The sequence below is a fragment of the Cherax quadricarinatus genome, chromosome 1, assembly GCF_038502225.1.
Source record: "Cherax quadricarinatus isolate ZL_2023a chromosome 1, ASM3850222v1, whole genome shotgun sequence".
In the NCBI taxonomy this organism is placed as follows: Eukaryota; Metazoa; Arthropoda; class Malacostraca; order Decapoda; family Parastacidae; genus Cherax; species Cherax quadricarinatus.
Window position 1 is genome coordinate 49785059 of NC_091292.1, and position 20364 is coordinate 49805422.

A 20364-nucleotide genomic window follows, 5' to 3' on the forward strand; every position below is an offset into this window, starting at 1 on the left:
GTCTTCCCATTGTTTCTGTTGCCCTTTAGCACGAACTTCTCCACTGCCTCCCTGCACTTTGCAGTCATGTGTCACATCTAGCTTTCTTACTCACTGCACCTCATGAAGGAATTGCCTCACACATGTGTAGTTCCCACCCTTTTCTGAAGTGTAGTTTCTCCCATCCTTCTCATGCTGCCTCACTCTGTATTAACTCTACCATGTATTTGAAACTCAGGACCACGTGACCACTAGCACCGAGGGGCATTTCATGTGGTTTCCTCTGTCTGAACTGTTGAAGGTGAATACAAGGTCCGGCCTTGCTGGTTCATCATGTCCACTTTCTCTGGTTGTGTCCCTAACAGATCGGTATATGTAGCTTTCCAACAACACTTCCAGCATCTTGGCTCCCCCCATGTCTCATATACCCCATGTGGCCCTAGATTTTCCCAGTGTATCTTCCTGTGGTTGAAATCCCTCATGATAAGTAGCTTTGCTCAGCTTGTGTGGGCCCTTCTGACCACCTCGGCTAGTGTGACCATCATCGATCTGTTGTTATCATCGTATTCTTGTCCTGATCTGCTGTTCTGTATCGGGTTGTAACTCACTGCTGTCTTCACTTTTGGACCCCCAGTTAGAAGTGTTCCTACTGTGTAGTCATCTGTGTCACCTTTGACTAGCCCTTCCATCTCTTCAAAACTCAATTGGTTTTTGATGAGCAGTGCAACTCCTCCTTCCCCTTTGTTCACCCTGTCATTCCTCAGGATCTGATATCCAGATGGGAAAATCTCATCTGTTATTACCCCATAAGCTAGCTTTGTCTCTCTGAGTGCTATGATGTTTGGGGATGCCTCAGTGATTCCTTCCTGCCACTCGTCATTCTTATTTGTTATTCTATTTGTTTTGGTATACCATACCTTCAGCTTCCTTTCCTAAACTGTATTCAGAGGGGTAGGATGGGTTGTTGCAGGTTGTGCGGTAGACAGGGCTGGATGTTATGGTGGGCTGGTGTTGTGGTAGTAATACCATACTATTAGTGCTTAGAGGGATGGAATTGGACTGTGGGTGTGGAGTGTGGCTTGTTTCTAATTATTGTGTTTGGTTGGTGTGGGTTGGTAGGGGTTAAGGGGATGCTGTGGGTCGTTCTGTGGGCAGTTGTGTTTGTTGTTCCCCCCGAGGTTGCGCTCCCCTGTCTGTCAGTACCTGCTGTGTGTTCTGGTGCAGCTCTCTTACTTAGATAAAAATTTAGATTAATTTAGCTTTTGAGGGTCTCAATTTGCCTTTTTTTATTTGGAAAATACCTGTAAAATTTAAATATTGATTTTCACGTGATAATTACTAATCGCATCATCCAACTGACTTTGACCCTGACAACTTAATAATCCCTCTTCTGAGTGACTTCAGTCTTATTGTACTGGTGTATTTTAAAATATTCGTGTTTTAAAGGTAACAAGATAATGTCTCTTTAGTTTGGGTTCAAAACTTGTGTTTCAAAGTGGATGTTTTGAATTACTTAGAGCTATGTATGCCCCAGTGTGGGGATATTAGTATCTTTGTGATAACTTGGGCTTACCTTTACTGATTTGCCTCACATCTTGAGCACTAATATTTAACTATATGATAACTTATCCTGCACTATTTCAGGAGGCTGGGGCTATGCAGTATGGGAATACCTTTCTCGGATCGCACTGCGACCCAAATACATCTAGTTTTATAAGTGAACCGGTAAATTGCACCTTTAATGACCCATGAACAAAAGATAGATTTTAAACCCAACAAACCAACAAACTAACAAACTGCAGAATTGGTATACTAAACTTGCGCTCTCCTTGATCAGCTGTGGCCCCGGAGAGGAGCTGGTGGGGGCTGGTTGTCATGACGTAGATGAGTGCGTGTACCAGCCGTGTCTACACGGAGGCTCCTGCATCAACCTCGCCCCCGGCTACCACTGTGTTTGTGGACCAGCACACGTGGGCCACAACTGTGAGTGGACTAGCCTCACCCCGGAGCCACAGCCCCTGGCCTCCCCGCTGCTCATAGTGGCCCTCACACTCTTCCTTCTGCTTGTAGGTGAGTCAGCCCTAGCTTTCTGCCAGTTGTAGGTAGGTTAAAACTCTCAGTTACTCAACGGGTCACATCTCTGGTTCCTACTGGTTGCAGGTGACTATATTATTAATTGCTGTAGGCGAGTCACATTACTAAGCTCCTGCCTGGTGTAGGTGAGTCACGTTACTCAGTTCCTGTCTGGTGTAGGTGAGTCACGTTACTCAGCTCCTGTCTGGTGTAGGTGAGTCACATTACTCAGCTCCTGTCTGGTGTAGGTGAGTCACATTACTCAGCTCCTGTCTGGTGTAGGTGAGTCACATTACTCAGCTCCTTTCTGGTGTAGGTGAATCACATTACTCATCTCCTGCCTGGTGTAGGTGAATCACATTACTCAGCTCCAGCTTGTGAGTGAATCAATTCACGACTCGCCTCTAGTAGGTGAGTCATCTCACACTGTTTCTGCTGGTCGTTAGTAGCTCGTGTTTCTCTGGATACACTTTTGCCTGGCATCCGCGTAGTTCTGAGATCTTGTACACTCCGTGGTCTTCTAAATCTTTGTCTTTTAAATCCCTGTTGTGATGTGCACTCACTGTGGTCTTGTACATTTCAGAACATCCATGTAATCTTGAACGCCTCTTGTGATCTCATACAACTCTAGTATCTTGAATATTCCCTGTAGTCGTGTTACTCTTGTATGTTCTTGTACTCCTGTGGTGTTGGAAACCTCTGTGGTCTTGTTAATTCATGTGATCTTATACACCCCTGCGATCTTGAACAGCTGTTTAGTCTTGTACATTCTTTTGGTCTTGTACGCCTCTTTTTTTCTTATCCTATATTTAGTATTGTGCACCTCTATCGTCTTAATCATTCTTGTGATCTTGTACAACTCTTGTACACCTATGTAGTTTCTGTTAACCTCTTAGTTGTAGTTTCAGTAAATCTTACACACGCCTATGATCTTGAAAGCATCTGTGAGCTTGTGCAGTCTTTGTTTCCTTGTAGGCTAGTATACTCTTGTGGTTTTAACCCCCTCCTAGTGATCTTTACCTCTGAGATCTTGGGCACCCCTTGTGATCTTGTAATCCTCACTAATATTGGACACGTCTTTCCTTGTATACCTCTGCGGTCTTGTACACTCCTGTGGTCTTGATCACCCCTTGTGGTCTTCTTCACCTCTATGATCCTGCACATTCCCTGTGGTATTGTTCTGTTTGCTCTTGATCACACCAGTGATCTTTAACACCTCTGTAATCTTGAACAAGCTCTGTGGTCTTCTTTGTCTGTGTTATGAACACTCATTTGATCTACTATTCCTCTGTGGTTTTGAACACGTCCTCTAGTCTGCTACACGTCTGTAGTCATGAATGACCCCTGTGGTCTTCAGTAACCCTGTGGTCTTGAATTTCCCTGGTCAAAAGCTTGTTTACAGACGCGAACTCCTCGTCTTCGAAAGATCGAGGCGATACTCACTGTCTTTGTTATTTTGTTCGGTTTCATGATCTTCACGATCCTTCCACTTAATAATTTCCATCCCCATATTTGCGGTCAAAGAATATGTCTTAATTTACCTCCCCTTGAAGTTCACCCTGCATATTACTTTTTCATCCCTTAAATAACAAAAAAAGTCACAATACCGTGTCTGGAACGATACACAAATAACCCGCACATAGAAGAAAGGAGCTTAGGACGACGTTTCGGTCCCACTTGGACCATTTGTATTTGACTGACTCCTCGTCCTTATTTCCCCATTTCTACTTCCTTCCATCTACGTCACTACTACTACCACTACTACTACTACCATTACTACTACTACTACTACTACCATTACCTCTTCCTGCCTATATATACCCGTCCTGCTCTACTTCTCGTTAGTGTGACTTTGTAAATGGTCCAAGTCGGACCGAAACGTCGTCGTAAGCTCCTCTCTTCTATGTGCGGGTTATCTGTGTATCGTTCCAGACACGGTATTGTGCATTTTTTTGTTATTTATGGACCCCGCAGTTAAGCGTCATATTCTTTCCAACTTTTTTTAATGTTCTTCCTTCTTTTAAACCCCTCTTTCGATCTTATGAGGCTGCTCTTATTGCTACCAGGCGTCGTAAGAATCAGCTTCGCTTTCTACGTGACTGTCTTGCTGAACAAGTTCTGCCCCCTTCCTTCTCCCATTTCCTGAAACCCAACCCACTGGGCACTCCCTTTCCTGATCATGCCCGACTCCTACTTCAACAGCTCATTCTTTCTACTAAGTCTCAGGTTGAAGATGCCTTCTTTACTTTCCGTCAGCGTCAACGTGCTCTCTTTACCACAAGATCTCTGTAACCTTCTCTCTACCATTGCCTTTGACACTGCTCACCTGAATACACAAATTCATTCTTCTAAACTACAGAATAAACTTCAACGTCTCATCTTAGCTAGCCCATGGTCTAAATTCTCCCTCACTAACTGTGTTACTAACTTGTATTCTGTCTCACTCTCTCAGTATGAGCTTGAACTTCTTGGTTTTGGCCTTTCCTTTGCCACTTCGCCTACCCCTCGCGCTGGTATTGCCCTGATTAGCTCTTTTGATTATTTTCATCAGTCTCGCTCCCGTAATCTTCCTGACTTGTCCACTTTTCGTGGCGTTCTCCTTCCTGTTCTTGATAGTCTGTTTTCTAAGAATCACCACCTTCTGCGCCGTTACCTCCGTAAAGCTGATGTCTTGCTCTCTGACTCACGTACCTACACTCCTCTCGTTTCCAACCCTCTTGATCGCATCAAGAGAACTTTCAACAAGAAACTAAGGACTCTCTCCGACCTCTGTCCTCCTGACTTTGACCTTGTTCAACGGTTTCGTGTCATCTGTCCCTCTCTTCCCTATTTCTATGGCCTGCCCAAAACTCATAAACCTGATATTCCTCTACATCTTATAATATAGAACTCTAGAGGTTCTGTCTCTTATTCTCTTGCTTCTTGGCTGGCCAAAACCCTCACTCCCTTTCTTGGTACTTTTTCTCCTGCCCACCTCCGTCACTCTCAAGACTTCATTGAACGGGTTCGCTCTCTCCCGACCTGTAAGATGCTTAGTCTTGACGTTGAGTCCCTCTTCACCAATGTCCCTCTTGATGATGTCCTTGATTTTCTTAGAGAGAAGGCCCATGAAGGGTTTCTTCATTTCCCTATACCTATTGATGTCTTTCTTGATCTGATCTGCCTCTGTGTGGACTCTAATTCCTTTTCCTTCCTAGGGAAATATTATTCTCAAACCTTCGGTGTCGCTGTGGGCTCTCCTTTCTCTCCTGTCCTTGCTAATCTTTACATGGAATACTTCGAGATTGTTCTTCTTCCTACCATCGATGTGCGCCCTTCACTCTGGCTCCGCTATGTAGATGACATCTTTGCTCTTTGGCCTCATGACTCCAGTCTCTTCCAACCTTTTCTTGAAGCTCTTAATAATTTTGCCCCTTCCATTAAGTTTAAAGCTGAATGGGAATCTATTTCCTTGCTTCCTTTCCTTGATGTCCATGTCCACCGCTCAGATACAGGTTTTTAATTTTATGTTTACCACAAACCTATGCACAGTGGCATGTACATTCACTACTTTTCCTATCATGCTTCCCCTGTCAAGAAAAGTGTTCTTATCTCCCTCTTTCTCCGTGCTCTCTGCATCTATGATCCTCAGTCCCTTCCAGCAGAAATTTCCACTCTTCATAATTCGTTTTCCCGTCTTGGCTACCCTTCCCATTTGATAGACTTTGCCCTCTCACGTGCTAAACGTAATTTCTTCTCTCCCAAACTCTCTACTCCTGGGAACTCTTCTGTCCTCTGCCTTCCCTACATTTCCGGTCTTTCTAATCTCAACAATTCTCTCCGTCCCTTAGACATTAAGCTTACTTTCCGCCAGACTAACACACTTCGCACTAATCTCGTTTATACCTCTCCTCCCTCTACAGATGTTCCTGGTGTCTACTCTATTTCTTGCTCCTCCTGTCCTCTTCAATATTTTGGAGAAACTGGCCAGTCTCTTTCTGACAGACTTAGGGAGCACAAAATTAGTGTTAGGCTTGCCGACACTAACAATGCTCTTTTCTGTCATGTCAGAGATCACAGCCATCCTATAGACTGGTCTTCTGCTAAAACTGTCTTCCCTACTTCCAACTTTAACAGTTGCCGTCTGGTTGAATTCTACCTAATACACAACTTTCCTTGTATGAATCTTAGTCCTGGCTTCGTCTCTGTAGATGCCTTCCTCTCCCACTACATTGTAAAATGCTCCAAACTTCAGAACACTCGTGACCTAACCTGATTCCTCTTTTTTTTTTCTTCCCCTTTCCTCTTTCCTTTTTTCTCTTCTGGGTTGTCTTTCTTCTGTCTTGTGTTTCTGTTCCTTCTTTATTTAATTTCATTATTTCCCCTTCCCCCCACCTCTGTGTTCTTGCTCTCCCTCTGTGGGCACCTAGCTCCCTTGCAGTGCTCCTCTTTCTTTGTATTTGACTGGCTCCTCCTCCTTACTTCCCCACCACTACTTCCTTCCACCTCCGCCACTACTACTACTACTACTACTACTACTACTACTACTACTACTACTATTACTACTACTATTACTACTACTACTACTACTACTACTACTACTACCACCACTACCTCTTCCTGCCTATATATACCCGTCCCTCTCTACTTCTCGTTAGTGTGACTTTGTAAATGGTCCAAGTCAGACCGAAACGTCGTAGTAAGCTCCTCTCTTCTATGTGCGGGTTATTTGTGTAATTTTCCTCCCTTCTAAGAAAGTTCCGACAGATCATCTGGAATCTGGACATCATCTTTCCACTGCTGTCGGGTCTGAAAAACCGCTTTGCTATGCTTGTGAATGAGACACACGTGACTCACACACAGTTACTACATTGAGAAATGACTGGCACTTCTCTGTGGGGACTGCCAAGTCGCAATGTCAGATCACCATACCTTAAAAGATTGTCCAGAGTATCAGTGGGCAGGAAGGATTGACTTCAAACTTCCACAATACTCTTAACACAATCACATTAACTGTCCTCCTCTTCGAAAGTTCAACCTTGACATTTTTAACGAAAGCTGACATATTGCCCCCAACTTTAATTTCAGTTTTACACTCCCACTAGCCTCCATTTAAACTAACCCCTACCCCTTGCATATTCCTACCCTTTGGGTCCCCCTTCTCTTTGCATCCCTCAACCCTTTGCACACTCCTACTCTTACACACCTTTGCCCACAGCACTGTGTGACCCATATGTTGTCTTGAACACCTCCATTGAGCTTCTACTCGCCTGTTGTATTGAGCACCCCTTGTAATCTTCTACCCGTCTGTGGTACTGAGCACCCCTTGTTATCTACTCCTCTATGGTCGTGTACACCATGTATGATAATGTACACCATGCATGGTCGTGTACACCCCTGTAGATCTGGACATCTCTACAGTCTTCCCCTACAGTTAATTCCTCTCTTAACAATAATTCTAAATACTTCCATGGAATTAATAAATCATGCCATACCACGGGCGGGGATAGAACCCGCGATCAGAGTCTCAAAACTCCAGACCGCCGCGTTAGCCACAAGATTCGTCCAACTAGGTATATTTCTACACTATAGGAAGGTTAGCATAGGCAGTTTTGAGACACTCTGATACCGGGTTCTATCACCACCCGTGGTATGGTTTGTTTGCAATCGTGTCATTACGATTTCTTGAGTCAAGTTAATAAATCATGTCATATTTCATTATTTTCATAGCCATTTTTTTCAATGTCTTCAGTGAAACATCTATTTGCTTGTCTAGTCTTTATAAATGTTCATTTCCATATGAAATAGCGTGTTGTAAATGCTTACACCTCGGTTCGATCCCCTGTTTCATTAACATCTCTTCTATAAAAAAACAATATGTTTTTCTAGTATTGCCCCAGAATTACATAGTGTTGAACGCTTTATAGCTCTCAGAGACTTGTGACGACATGAACACACACTACAAGTCTGCTGTTGATACTAGCGCACTCTACATTTCTACTGTTACACTAACACACTTTACATGTCTACTGCTGACATTAACACACTTTACATGTCTAGTGCTGACATTAACACACTTTACAAGTCTACTGCTGACATTAACACACTTTACATGTCTACTGCTGACATTAACACACTTTACATGTCTACTGCTGACATTAATACACTTTACATGTCTACTGCTGACATTAACACACTTTACATGTCTACTGCTGACATTAACACACTTTACATGTCTACTGCTGACATTAACACACTTTACATGTCTACTGCTGACATTAACACACTTTACATGTCTACTGCTGACATTAATACACTTTACATGTCTACTGCTGACATTAACACACTTTACATGTCTACTGCTGACATTAACACACTTTACATGTCTACTGCTGACATTAATACACTTTACATGTCTACTGCTGACATTAACACACTTTACATGTCTACTGCTGACATTAACACACTTTACATGTCTACTGCTGACATTAACACACTTTACATGTCTACTGCTGACATTAACACACTTTACATGTCTACTGCTGACATTAACACACTTTACATGTCTACTGCTGACATTAATACACTTTACATGTCTACTGCTGACATTAATACACTTTACATGTCTACTGCTGACATTAACACACTTTACATGTCTACTGCTGACATTAACACACTTTACATGTCTACTGCTGACATTAACACACTTTACATGTCTACTGCTGACATTAATACACTTTACATGTCTACTGCTGACATTAACACACTTTACATGTCTACTGCTGACATTAACACACTTTACATGTCTACTGCTGACATTAACACACTTTACATGTCTACTGCTGACATTAACACACTTTACATGTCTACTGCTGACATTAACACTGTATGTCTACTGATGAAACATTCACGTTCTATATATTTAAGACTAACATAAACATGTTTTATAAATACACTGCTGACACAGTCACACTCTACATGTTTACTACCAACACTAATACACTCTACATGTTTACTACCAACACTAATACACTCTACATGTTTACTACCAACACTAATACACTCTACATGTTTACTACCAACACTAATACACTCTACATGTTTACTACCAACACTAATACACTCTACATGTTTACTACCAACACTAATACACTCTACATGTTTACTACCAACACTAATACACTCTACATGTTTACTACCAACACTAATACACTCTACATGTTTACTACCAACACTAATACACTCTACATGTTTACTACCAACACTAATACACTCTACATGTTTACTACCAACACTAATACACTCTACATGTTTACTACCAACACTAATACACTCTACATGTTTACTACCAACACTAATACACTCTACATGTTTACTACCAACACTAATACACTCTACATGTTTACTACCAACACTAATACACTCTACATGTCTTCTGCTGATACTATCACATTTTATATGTCTAATGCTTAAACTAATGCACACTTCATGTCTGCTGATTACACTAACACTCACTCCCTATCTTCTGCTAACATTAACATAACCTACATATCAACAGCTCACGTTAACACATTCTTCATGTCATCTCACTAACACACGCTACATCTCATCAACTGACACTCCTACTCTCAAGTAAATTGTTAAAACTAACGTACAATCCACAAGTCTAATGCTGCTGCTACAAACATGATGGTTCCTTCCTGCAGTTGTGTTGGGCGTCGTCGTCAACCTTCGTCTTTACCGTTGTCGAGCAACCAGAAGCAAGGCAGGTGTGCCAGCAACACCTGTGAGTGTGCAGGCAGCATCTGACACCTGCCCCAGGACAGCCGTTGAAGAGGAGGTCCTACTCGAGACAATCAAGGTCAAGATGCCCAGCAAGCACATTTTCTCGTCTCAAGGTGATCAGTATTGATGTATTAGCTTTTTTCCTGAGCTTTTTTCCTGAGCTTTTGATCAAAACTGTCGTGTTGTAGCAGCATTTAGTTATTCTTTATTACAAAGTTTTTAAATAATATTTTCTCACATGAATAACTAATATTTAATAGTCATATATATGTTTTACAACTTAAAATTACACAAACAAACACACATACACAGAAGGGTCAGGGGAGACATGATAACGACATACAAGATACTGCGGGGAATAGACAAGGTGGACAGAGATAGGATGTTCCAGAGAGGGGACACAGGGACAAGGGGTCACAACTGGAAGCTGAAGACTCAGACGAGTCACAGGGACGTTAGGAAGTATTTCTTCAGTCATAGAGTCGTCAGGAAGTGGAATAGCCTAGCAAGTGAAGTAGTGGAGGCAGGAACCATACATAGTTTTAAGAAGAGGTATGGCAAAGCTCAGGAAGCAGAGAGGGAGAGGACCTAGTAGCGATCAGTGAAGAGGCGGGGCCAGGAGCTGAGTCTCGACCCCTTCAACCACAATTAGGTGAGTACACACACACACACACGCACAGTCATACATAGCTCAACACCACTCGTTCGTGGTTACACTAATATAAAATTCTGCTCGTGGAGGCTAGTACACCAAACGGGGACTAGAATGCAATTAGCTCAGAGGCACCCAGACCACCGTATGTCCTTGGATCACAGTGAAACACCTAGCTCTGCTGGGTGCGTGATTGTTATAGGATTGCGTGGTCCTGTGGGTTAGAGCGTCACGTGTAATTTTTGCTCACCATGGGACGGGCCTAAACGACGTAAGTTCGAATCCTCGGCTAGTCGCGGTGTTGTTATTGATTCAATATCACTCGTTCTTGGTTACAATAATATAAAATACTGCTCGTGGAGGCTAGTACACCAAACGGGGAGTAGAATGAAATTAACTCAAAGGCACCCACACCACCGTATGTCCTTGGATGAGGGTAAAACACCTAGATCTGCTGGGGAGCGTGATTCTTGTAGGATTGCGTGGTCCTCTAGGTTAGAGCGTCAAATGTGATTTTCGCTCACCATGGGGCCGGTCAAAACAACATGGGTTCGAATTCTCGGCTAATCGCAGTGTTATTGATTCAATACTACTCGTTCGTGGTTACAGTAACATAAAATACTGCTCGTGGAGGCTAGTACACCAAACGGGGAATAGAAAGAAATTAGCTCAGAGGCATCCACACTGCCATATGTCCTCGGATCACGGTAAAACACCTAACTCTGCTGGGTTTGTGATTCTTGTAGGATTGCGTTGTCTTGTGGGTTACAGCATCATGTGTGATTTTCGCTAACCATGGGGCGGGCCAAAACGACATATATATATATATATATATATAAATAATTATAAAATTGTGGCAGGCCAAGATTCGACCCCATGACACATTGTCCTGCCTCAAGAGACCCCACAACGCAATGTCACCCTACCATCTAAACCATCAATCCTACAAACAACATTGCTATACAGACCCATCTTGTTTTGGCCCACCTCATGGTGAGCAAAAACCACATGAGTCTATAACCCACAGGACCACCAAATCCTACAACATGGGTTTGAGTCCATGGCTAGTCGCAGTGTTGTTATTGATTAAATACCAATCGTTCATGGTCACAATATATATATATATATATATATATATATATATATATATATATATATACATACTGCTTTAGGAGGCTAGTACACCAAAGGGGAAGTACAATGAAATTAGCTCAGAGGTATCCACACCACCGCATGTCCTCAGATCAGGGTAAAACACCTAGGTCTTCTGGGTGCCTGATTCTTGTAGAATTTTGTGGTCCTGTGGGTTATGTTATTACTGTTCTTGCTGTTGAACAGCGGTTTAGTGCCGATGGAGGTAGCATAGGTAGCAATGATACGGCTGTGGACTAGTTTGTCTTTAATTGGATAGGAGTGATTACACAAAGGGCAATGACCGATAGCCAGTCCTTGGAGGGGAGTGCTTGTACCTCACAAGTCGGTTGGCCGGGAAGTGAGAGCGAATGGGCCCAGCATCCCACTGACCTGGGTAAGCCTAGAGAGGGCAGCACTTAAATGCCTCAAAATATGAACTAAGCTGGCAGACAGCATAGGCTGTCTGTGCTGACAGTCCAGGCTGTCTACATTTGCTTGGACATGCACCTCACGTTGTCCCGACGCGACAATACTGGTGGGCCCGTAGGTGCAAAAGAATTACTTACACTAGCTACCCCAGGGAGGGACTGGCTTTTGCTCACTTGTAAATAAAAAATGGACAAAATGCAACAGGCCAAAAAAAAAAAAAAAAACTCTCCCATCCTGGGGAAGAGAAAACTGGCTTGCCCGTGTTGCTTCATTGAGGAGAAGAGTCCGGAGACATCAGCACTGGAACTAAAATCTTCTATGTACAGGTTGTCTGCAGGGCTGAACGACAGGCTTGACTACTCGTCTACAAACGCTGTTGCACCCTCACATCTGCAAACAATGACTGACAATAGCATTTCCTATGGTGTGACATGTGACTCGGAGGGCAGCACTGCCTGGACCATAATACAGGCTTTAAAAGCGACACTGGGTGCACATACCTACAATAATACTATATCCATGGAATTCATTATACTCTGGGTACCCTTCTAAAAGTATTTACATATTTACATGATGTCCACCCTGTCTCCATTATCAACTAGCTATACAATGTGTGCACATATATACCCATTTCTGCAAGCAAACAATTAGCATAACTAGCGTAGGAGTCAGACAAGTCAGTAGGCATGTCAATGTCACAGAAATGTACTGTTGTCCTGGGTTGCAGGCCATAAGTATGGAGCCGTACTGGGCTGTCATCAGTAACAGTAGTAGTGGGAGAAGTAGACGGGTTGTCCCTAGCATTGGTCTGATTGTGGCGTTGCAACACACGCGACTCCAGCTTGCTTCGGCCTGCACATGGTCCACATACTTCATGTGATCAAGGTGGGCTTCTTTGATTGTTCCAGTAGCAATCTCCCTCACCTCGAACTTATTGCCATGGAGCTGTCGGAGGACATGGTAAAGACCCACGAATTTTGGGACAAGTTTGTGCATACCTGGGGTCTGCGCTGGGTTGAGCAACATAACTTTGCAACCTGGTTACACTTTGGTTTCCTTGGAGAGGGCATTGCGCTCAGACGTGAACCTATCCGTAGCTTTCATAAGGTTCTCTCGTACCCGCTGGAAAACAAGCTGCGTTGTCCACATCTTTACTACACTGGGGTTATCAGTGTCATAAGTAGGTCGAGGCGGAGCAAACAGAATTTCGTACGGTAAGTGCTTGTCATAGCCATACAAAGCGAAATGAGGTGTCTCACCGATCGAGCTGTTGAGGGAGGAGTTTAATGTGCACTGAACATCTGGGATAGCCTCATCCCATGTAGTACAACCTGGGTTAACGGTTACCCTGAGCACCTCCAGGACTTTGGGATTTGTACGTTCAGCAAGACCATTACTCACAGGGTGCCGTGGAGCTACTGGCGCTTGGTGAATGTTAAATATGGTGCAAAGATCCTGCATTATGGTGTTTATGAACTCAGACCCATTGTCTGACAGAAGGACACGTGGGCAGGTATGATGGAGAACGACATGCTCACGGAAAGCATTAGCAACAGTTTCGACAGTTTTATCAGGAATGGGTACTAATTCACTATTACAAAAAAAGTTATTTTTAGATGGTGGATTTACTCATTTTGTAATAAAGAGTTCGGGATACATAAATACAACATTAAAATCAATTAATCTTTAATATAATATAAAAATCAATCTTTGGTCTAGAGGTATTTAATATATATATATATATATATACATATATATACATGTTACAATAATAAATTATAATTAGCATTTTACTAAAATAATAGTATAGCCCTTGTGGCTTAGCGCTTCTTTTTGATTATAATAATACTAAAATAATTATTATTATTGTAATCAAAAAGAAGCGCTAAGCCACAAGGGCTATACAGCGCTGCAGGGTAGGAAAGGAAGCGAGGGTATTGGGTGGCAGAAGGGAGGAGGGATGATCAGTAGGTTACAGAAAACAGCGGGGCAGGGGATAGTATGGGGGTAGAGGGCAGCAAGAGATTGAAGTAGAAAGGGCTGAAGGTATCAGAATTTGTGAAGTCAGTCTGTTGTAAAAAAGTCAATGAGAGAGTCTGGATGAAAGGTGGGTCCATCAGCGAGAAGGGAAGGTAAAGAGAGAGCAGCGGAGCGAAGACGACGACGGAGGCAAATTCTGCGTGCTCGTTGATAAAGTGGGCAGTCCAACAGAATGTGGCTGAGTGATAATGGAACTTGGCAATTCTCACAGAGAGGAGCAGGGCGCCTCTCCATGAGATATCCATGAGTAAGACGAGTATGGCCAATGTGAAGACGGGAGAGAGTAGTCTCCCAACCTCGACACTGGTGATAAGAAGACGGTCAGTAACCTATACTCGGTTTAATAGTTTGAAGTTTGTTGCCGAGCATAGTAGACCAACGTTGTTGCCAACGGGTGTGAAGTTGGGAAGGTATTGCAGCAAAATAGTCCGTAAATGGAATACCTCTACATGAAACTGGTAGGTCATGTACTGCTGACCGCGCAGCAGTGTCTGCCTGTTCATTGCCCTGTACGTCAACATGACCAGGGACCCAACAAAAAACAATATCTTTATGCTTGGTAAAGATGCGGCATAGCCAAAGTTGGATACGGAGGACTAAGGGGTGAGGTGTATCAAATTTTTGTATAGCCTGTAAAGCACTAAGGGAGTCTGAGACAACCACAAATGATGACACAGGCATAGATGCAATACGGATAAGTGCTGTAAGGATGGCATACAATTCAACAGTAAAAATATTAGCCGAAAATAGTAAATGCCCTTGTACGACGCTGTCCGGAAACACTGCTGCGAATCCTACACCGTCAGAAGACTTAGAGCCATCTGTGTACACAGCAGTGGCATGAGAATGAGAGTGAAAGTGGTCAAGAAAAAGAGAGCGGGAAGCGACTGTAGACAGTTGGGCTTTCGAGCAAGGGAGAGAGAAAGAACAGACTCGAACAACTGGAACTTCCCAGGGGGGTAGGGAAAAGTGAGATGCTACATGTACATAGAAAGGTGGTAATTGAAGAGAAGACAAGAGCAAATGAAGGCGAAGAGAGAAGGGACGGAGTAAACAGTGGCGGCGAACAAATAAAGAATGTCTACTAATATCAGTGACCATTCTATAAATGGAAGGATTGCGGAGATCATGAGAGCGTACATAGTAGCGAAGGCAATGGGCATCACGGCGATCGGATAAGGATGGAATGTTCGCTTCTGCAAAGAGGCTCTCGACAAGGGAAGAGCGAAAAGCACCAAGGCATAAACGTAATCCTTGGTGATGAATGGGGTTAAGGCTAGAGAGAGTAGCAGGAGATGCCGCTGAATAGATCTGGTCACCATAATCAAGTTTCGATAAAATAAGGGTGGAATGTAGGCGAAGGAGGGTTCGACGATCAGCTCCCCATGAAAGATGAGCAAGGGTTTTAAGAAGGTTCAGCCGGCTGTGACAAGTTGCCTTCAGAGAGGTAATGTGAGGTTTCCAGGATAACATACGATCAAAGAGGAGGCCCAGAAACTTGACTCTATCACGTTCAGGGATACGGGAGCCATAGAGGTACAAAGGATGATCTGAGATGACAGAGCGTCTAGTGAAAGTAATTTGGTGGGTTTTAGCGCTGGAAAATTTAAACCCACGTGTGGTGGCCCAATTGGAAACACGGTCAACTGCATGCTGGAGAGAAACTGTAATAAGGTGACAGTCAGCGCCTGCACAGGCAATAGCGAAGTCATCAACATAGAGTGATGAACAGATATTTGATGGAAGACTAGAGGCCAAATCATTAATAGCAAGGAGAAAAAGTGTTGTGCTCAGAACACATCCCTGGGGGACACCTTCAGCTTGGATAAAGTCCGGGGAGAGCACATTATTAACCCGAACACGGAAATGCCTGTCACTTAAAAAGTTCTTAAGGAAGGATGGTAGATTGATTCGAAGGCCTAAGGAGTGGGCTTGGGCTAAAATATTATACCTCCAAGTTGTGTCATATGCCTTCTCAAGGTCAGAAAATATGGCAATAACTGAGTGGTTATTCGCAAAGGCATTACGAACATGCGTATCCAAGCGTAGTAAGGGGTCTATGGTAGAACGTCCCTTACGAAAGCCATATTGACGAGCGGAGAGACTGTTGTGTGTCTCTAAATACCACACTAAACGTCTATTTACTAGGCGTTCCATCACTTTGCAAACTGCACTGGTAAGAGCAATGGGACGATAGTGGGAGGTTTCATGTCCCGTAGTGCCTGGTTTGTGGAAAGGGAGAACAATGGCGGATTTCCACAGCTGTGGAAGAACTCCTTGTGACCATACAAGATTGTAAAGGCGTAATGGGACTGCAAAGGCTGACTGATGTAAATGTTGTAGCATACGAATATGAATGTAGTCGGGCCCAGCTGCCTATGATTGGCAAGCTGAGAGTGTTGCCTCCAGTTCTTGAAGTGTAAAAGGCACATTATACTGTTCTTCTCTGAGAGAAGAAAAATCCAAGGGTGCTAACTCTCTGGCAGACTTTGAGGAAAGAAATGAGGGGCATAGATGGAGTCCCTGAGAAATACGGACCAGATGATTGCCAATTTCATTGGCAGCATCTAGTGGGTTTGCTATATCAACACCGGCAACCCGCAGAACAGGAGCCAGGTCAGGAGAATATTTACCACTCAGTTTTCATACATTTTTCCAGACTGCACTCATAGAGGAAGCAGAGGTGATGGTGGAGACATAATCTCGCCAGCAAGTGCGTTTAGCGTCACGGATGACACGGCGAGCGATCGCACGCTTCTGCTTAAAATCAAGAAGTCTCTCTGTGGTTCTATTGTACCGGTACCTGCCCTATGCAGCGAGTTTCAAACGTACTGCACGAGCACAAGCAGGAGACCACCAAGGCACGCATTTCTGAGAATGCCTGCCCGAAGTTTGGGGTATAGAATGAGAAGCTGCGGTTAAAACGGAGGACGAGAAGAGGTGTAAAAGCTCATCGATGTAGGACGAAGAAGGAACCTCTCTAAAAACAGTTAGGTTTTTGCCTGATCAAATTGCCAGCGTGGGATGCGAAGAGGTGGTGAATATGAAGGGGAAGTAAGAATGATTGGGAAATGATCGCTGTCATGTAAATCTGGAACAGCAGACCAAGTGAAGTCTAATGCGGCGGAGGAAGAGCAGACTGAGAGATCGATGCAAGAGAGAGTGTGAGTCCGAGGATCAAAATGGGTGTGAGTACCTGTATTTAAAACATGGAGGGGGTGGGTGGCAAGAAAAGTCTCTAACTGAATGCCACGGAAATCACAGTGATACCCCCCCCAGAGGAAATGGTGGGCATTAAAATCACCAAGTAACAGAATCGGTGGTGGTAATGACGAAACAAGAAAGGCAATATCCGGAATAGATAATGCCCGAGAAGGAGAGAGATATAAAGAACATAGCGTATACCACCTATGCAAGTGGATACGGGCTGCTGTGTAATGCAGCAAAGTACGAACAAATAGCTGATGGTACGGAATATCAGTGTGTAGAAGAAGGGCACTTTCATTAAAGGTCCCATCAGGAAAAGTATCTGAAGAATACAATAAATTATAGCCTGAGATGGGAGAGATAACAGCAGAGTGAAATTTTGGTTCCTGTAAGCAAACACCAACAGGGGAAAACTGGGAGAGTAACATCTGAAGCTCACCCCGATTACCCCTGAGGCCGCATATATTCCACTGTAAATAGGCCATGAGTGGCAATGATAAAGATACCTGAAATCCAGAGGTAAAAGTTCCTACGGACTAGAGGGGTTAGAAAAGTCCACATGCGGAGGCAGTGGAAAACGTTCAAGCAGCGAAGGAATGGTGCGCTGTGAAGAAAGGAGTTGTGCAGATGGAGTAGAGGAGAGAGAAGGAGTGGAGGGTGGATCAGTGTCCATTGATGGTTTGGTCTCTGCAATATATTCAGAGATTGCTTCAAGTGTTTCAGAATTCAGAGACGTCATATGGGAGACAATATTGGAAATGGTAGGGGGAGGATGAGTAAAGATTGGAACTGTAATGGACTGTACCAAGGTAGGGGGGGGCGAAAGGGTGGAGGGAAATGGAGAAGCGTGGAAGGGGACAGAAGAGGCAGAAACCTGGGAGGTGGCAGAAGAGGAAGAAACTTGGGGGGAAACAGGGGAGGAAGGTACAGTACGAGGAGGAGGGTGAACCTCTACACTTGCAACAGAGCCAGAGAGAGGGGGAGAACCAGGTGCAGAGACAGGGAAGGGAAAATGAGGAGGTGGAAGATGGGTAGGAGGTGTTAATGGACCTTTTTTTGACTTTTGAGAAGTAGAGGGACGATTGGGAGGAGGTGTCATATGAGATCTCATTGCTACTGAGGCTTGTGAGAGAGAACACGAAGAAGCAAGATCAGACTGAGACGTTGAAGAAGGGACGTCTGAGCCCTACAGGAGTGACTATGGGAGAGGTAACCACAGAGGTGGGTGCAGAAGATGGGATACCAGAAGTGGGTGGACGTTTTGAAACACAGGAATAAAAAACACGAGGTAGTCTCCCTTGGAGGTGGAGATGAGAAACTGCCATGGCATAAGGGAGACCTTCTGCCTCTTTGAGGTAACGGATTTCCCGCTCGTTTAAGTAGCTTGACAACGGCGAGAGTACGAAGGGTGAGCCTTAGGACAATTAAGGCAAGAGGGAGGTCGATTGCAAGATGTATTAGAATGGTCGTCGGCACCACGGACTGGGCATTCGGCGATAGATCTGCAATATTTCGCTGGATGGCCAAATCGCCAGCAATTTCTACACTGTTGTGGTGCAGGGATCACCTTTCGAACTTGTAACCGATGTCCTGCTACATAAACTGAGGATGGGAGTTCACGGCTGTCAAAAGTTAAACAAGCCACATTGCTAGGGTATCGTCTCTGCCCGCGGGCAGGAAGAACGTAAGTGTCTACCTTGAGGATTGGGAGATCTTGGAGTTCCAGCTGCTCAAGAATGTCAGTGCCACATGTCTGGAAATTTTGTTGAACTATGGTATGGGGCAGAATGACGATACCACTACAAGAATTGAGGGAATGATGCTTTTCAATATTTACAGGAACAGTATCGATATGGGAAAGATGAGAAAGCTCATGAGCCTGGGTAGCATTCTGTACGGTGACGATGTGCATACCGCTCTTAAGAGCATGAAAAGAAATATCTTTACCAACATGGCGTAGGAGTGCCTTGCCAATACTGTGGTCAGAAAGATAGGCAGTAGAGGAAGTCGGTCGTAAAGTGAAGAATTTAGTCCATTGTGCAGTCTGAAACTGAGCGTGGAAAGGTAGTGAAGGATGTGTTTTTCTTTTCTGAGAAGAACGAGAAGGTGGAGAAGTATTATCAGCAGGTAATTGTCGTTGGCGTTTAGGCGTGGGACCAGAGTTGGTCCGACGTGGAACGGGCCGGCGATTCGAAAATTGCTGCACTGTAGAGGGGGAGGCCGGAAGCATAGTCAGAGGAGAGCGAAGGTCAGATAAATCGAAGGAGTCAGTCGAGGCCTCAGTACCTGAAGCGGGTGAGGAAACAGCACCGACAAGAGGTACAGAGGCATGAGGAGTGTCCAAAGAGTGGTCCAAAGATGAGGCGGGGTCAGAACGGGAAGCGGTGTCAAGAAGGGGCCTGGGGGTAGCAGGTTCATGGACTAGGGCTGCCATGGTTAGGTTACTTCTTTCTTTTTGTTTTTAAGAAAAAAAAAGAAAGAGGGAAGGAAATAAAAATAAAAAAAAGAATAAAAAAAGGGAGGACCGGGGAGGGATAGTTCCTAGGAGGAATGAAAGGGCCAGAAATCTCCCTCCGCACCCAAGAGGACCTCAGCACCGCAAGTAGCGCAGATGCAGCATGGAACCCGTGCCATACCCTACCCATCATGCCAGTAAACCAGCTATCTGGGATAGCAACCTCACATCTGCCAAGCTACCTCGGTGGACAAAAGAGAGGGGGGAGGGAAATCCGCCACAAAGCATACCTCCTTTGGCCACCACCCCCGGAATCCGAAAGGTGGCTTCCAGAGATACACCCGTCGCCTGAGAGACACCCAAAGCCACCCTCTGGCATGCCGGAGAGGGATCAGGACATCCCCAGGCAATCCAGATTCCACGGCAAACTACGCCACCACCAAGAACCTCAACGGAATGGGATGGACCCCGGTACCCTTTCCCTTACCTAGGAACTAGCGTGCCTGTGGAAAAAAAAAAAAAAAAAAGCCGAAAAGGAAGGGCAAAAGGGAGGGGTGGGGAGGAGGAGGAGGAAAGGAAAAAGGGGAGGATGGGATAGGGAACAGGGGATTGGGGGGTAATTAGGTTCGGT

At 44.4% G+C, this 20364-nt stretch overlaps 1 protein-coding gene across 3 annotated transcripts in view; it reads left to right on the forward strand.

Annotated features, from left to right (window-relative positions):
• Positions 1-20364, forward strand: part of LOC128685475 (putative neural-cadherin 2) — a 221203-nt gene that overhangs the window by 137845 nt on the left and 62994 nt on the right. For 2 of the 3 annotated variants that reach the window (XR_011391651.1, XM_070082192.1), the window contains exons 8-9: positions 1817-2049; positions 9738-9929. Coding sequence is in view for 2 of the 3 variants with exons in the window: in XM_070082192.1 (XP_069938293.1) it covers positions 1817-2049; positions 9738-9929 (425 nt within the window). In the remaining variant the exon portion in view is untranslated. The remainder of the gene's footprint in view (positions 1-1816; positions 2050-9737; positions 9930-20364) is intronic. The other variant, XM_070082196.1, reaches the window with a different exon arrangement.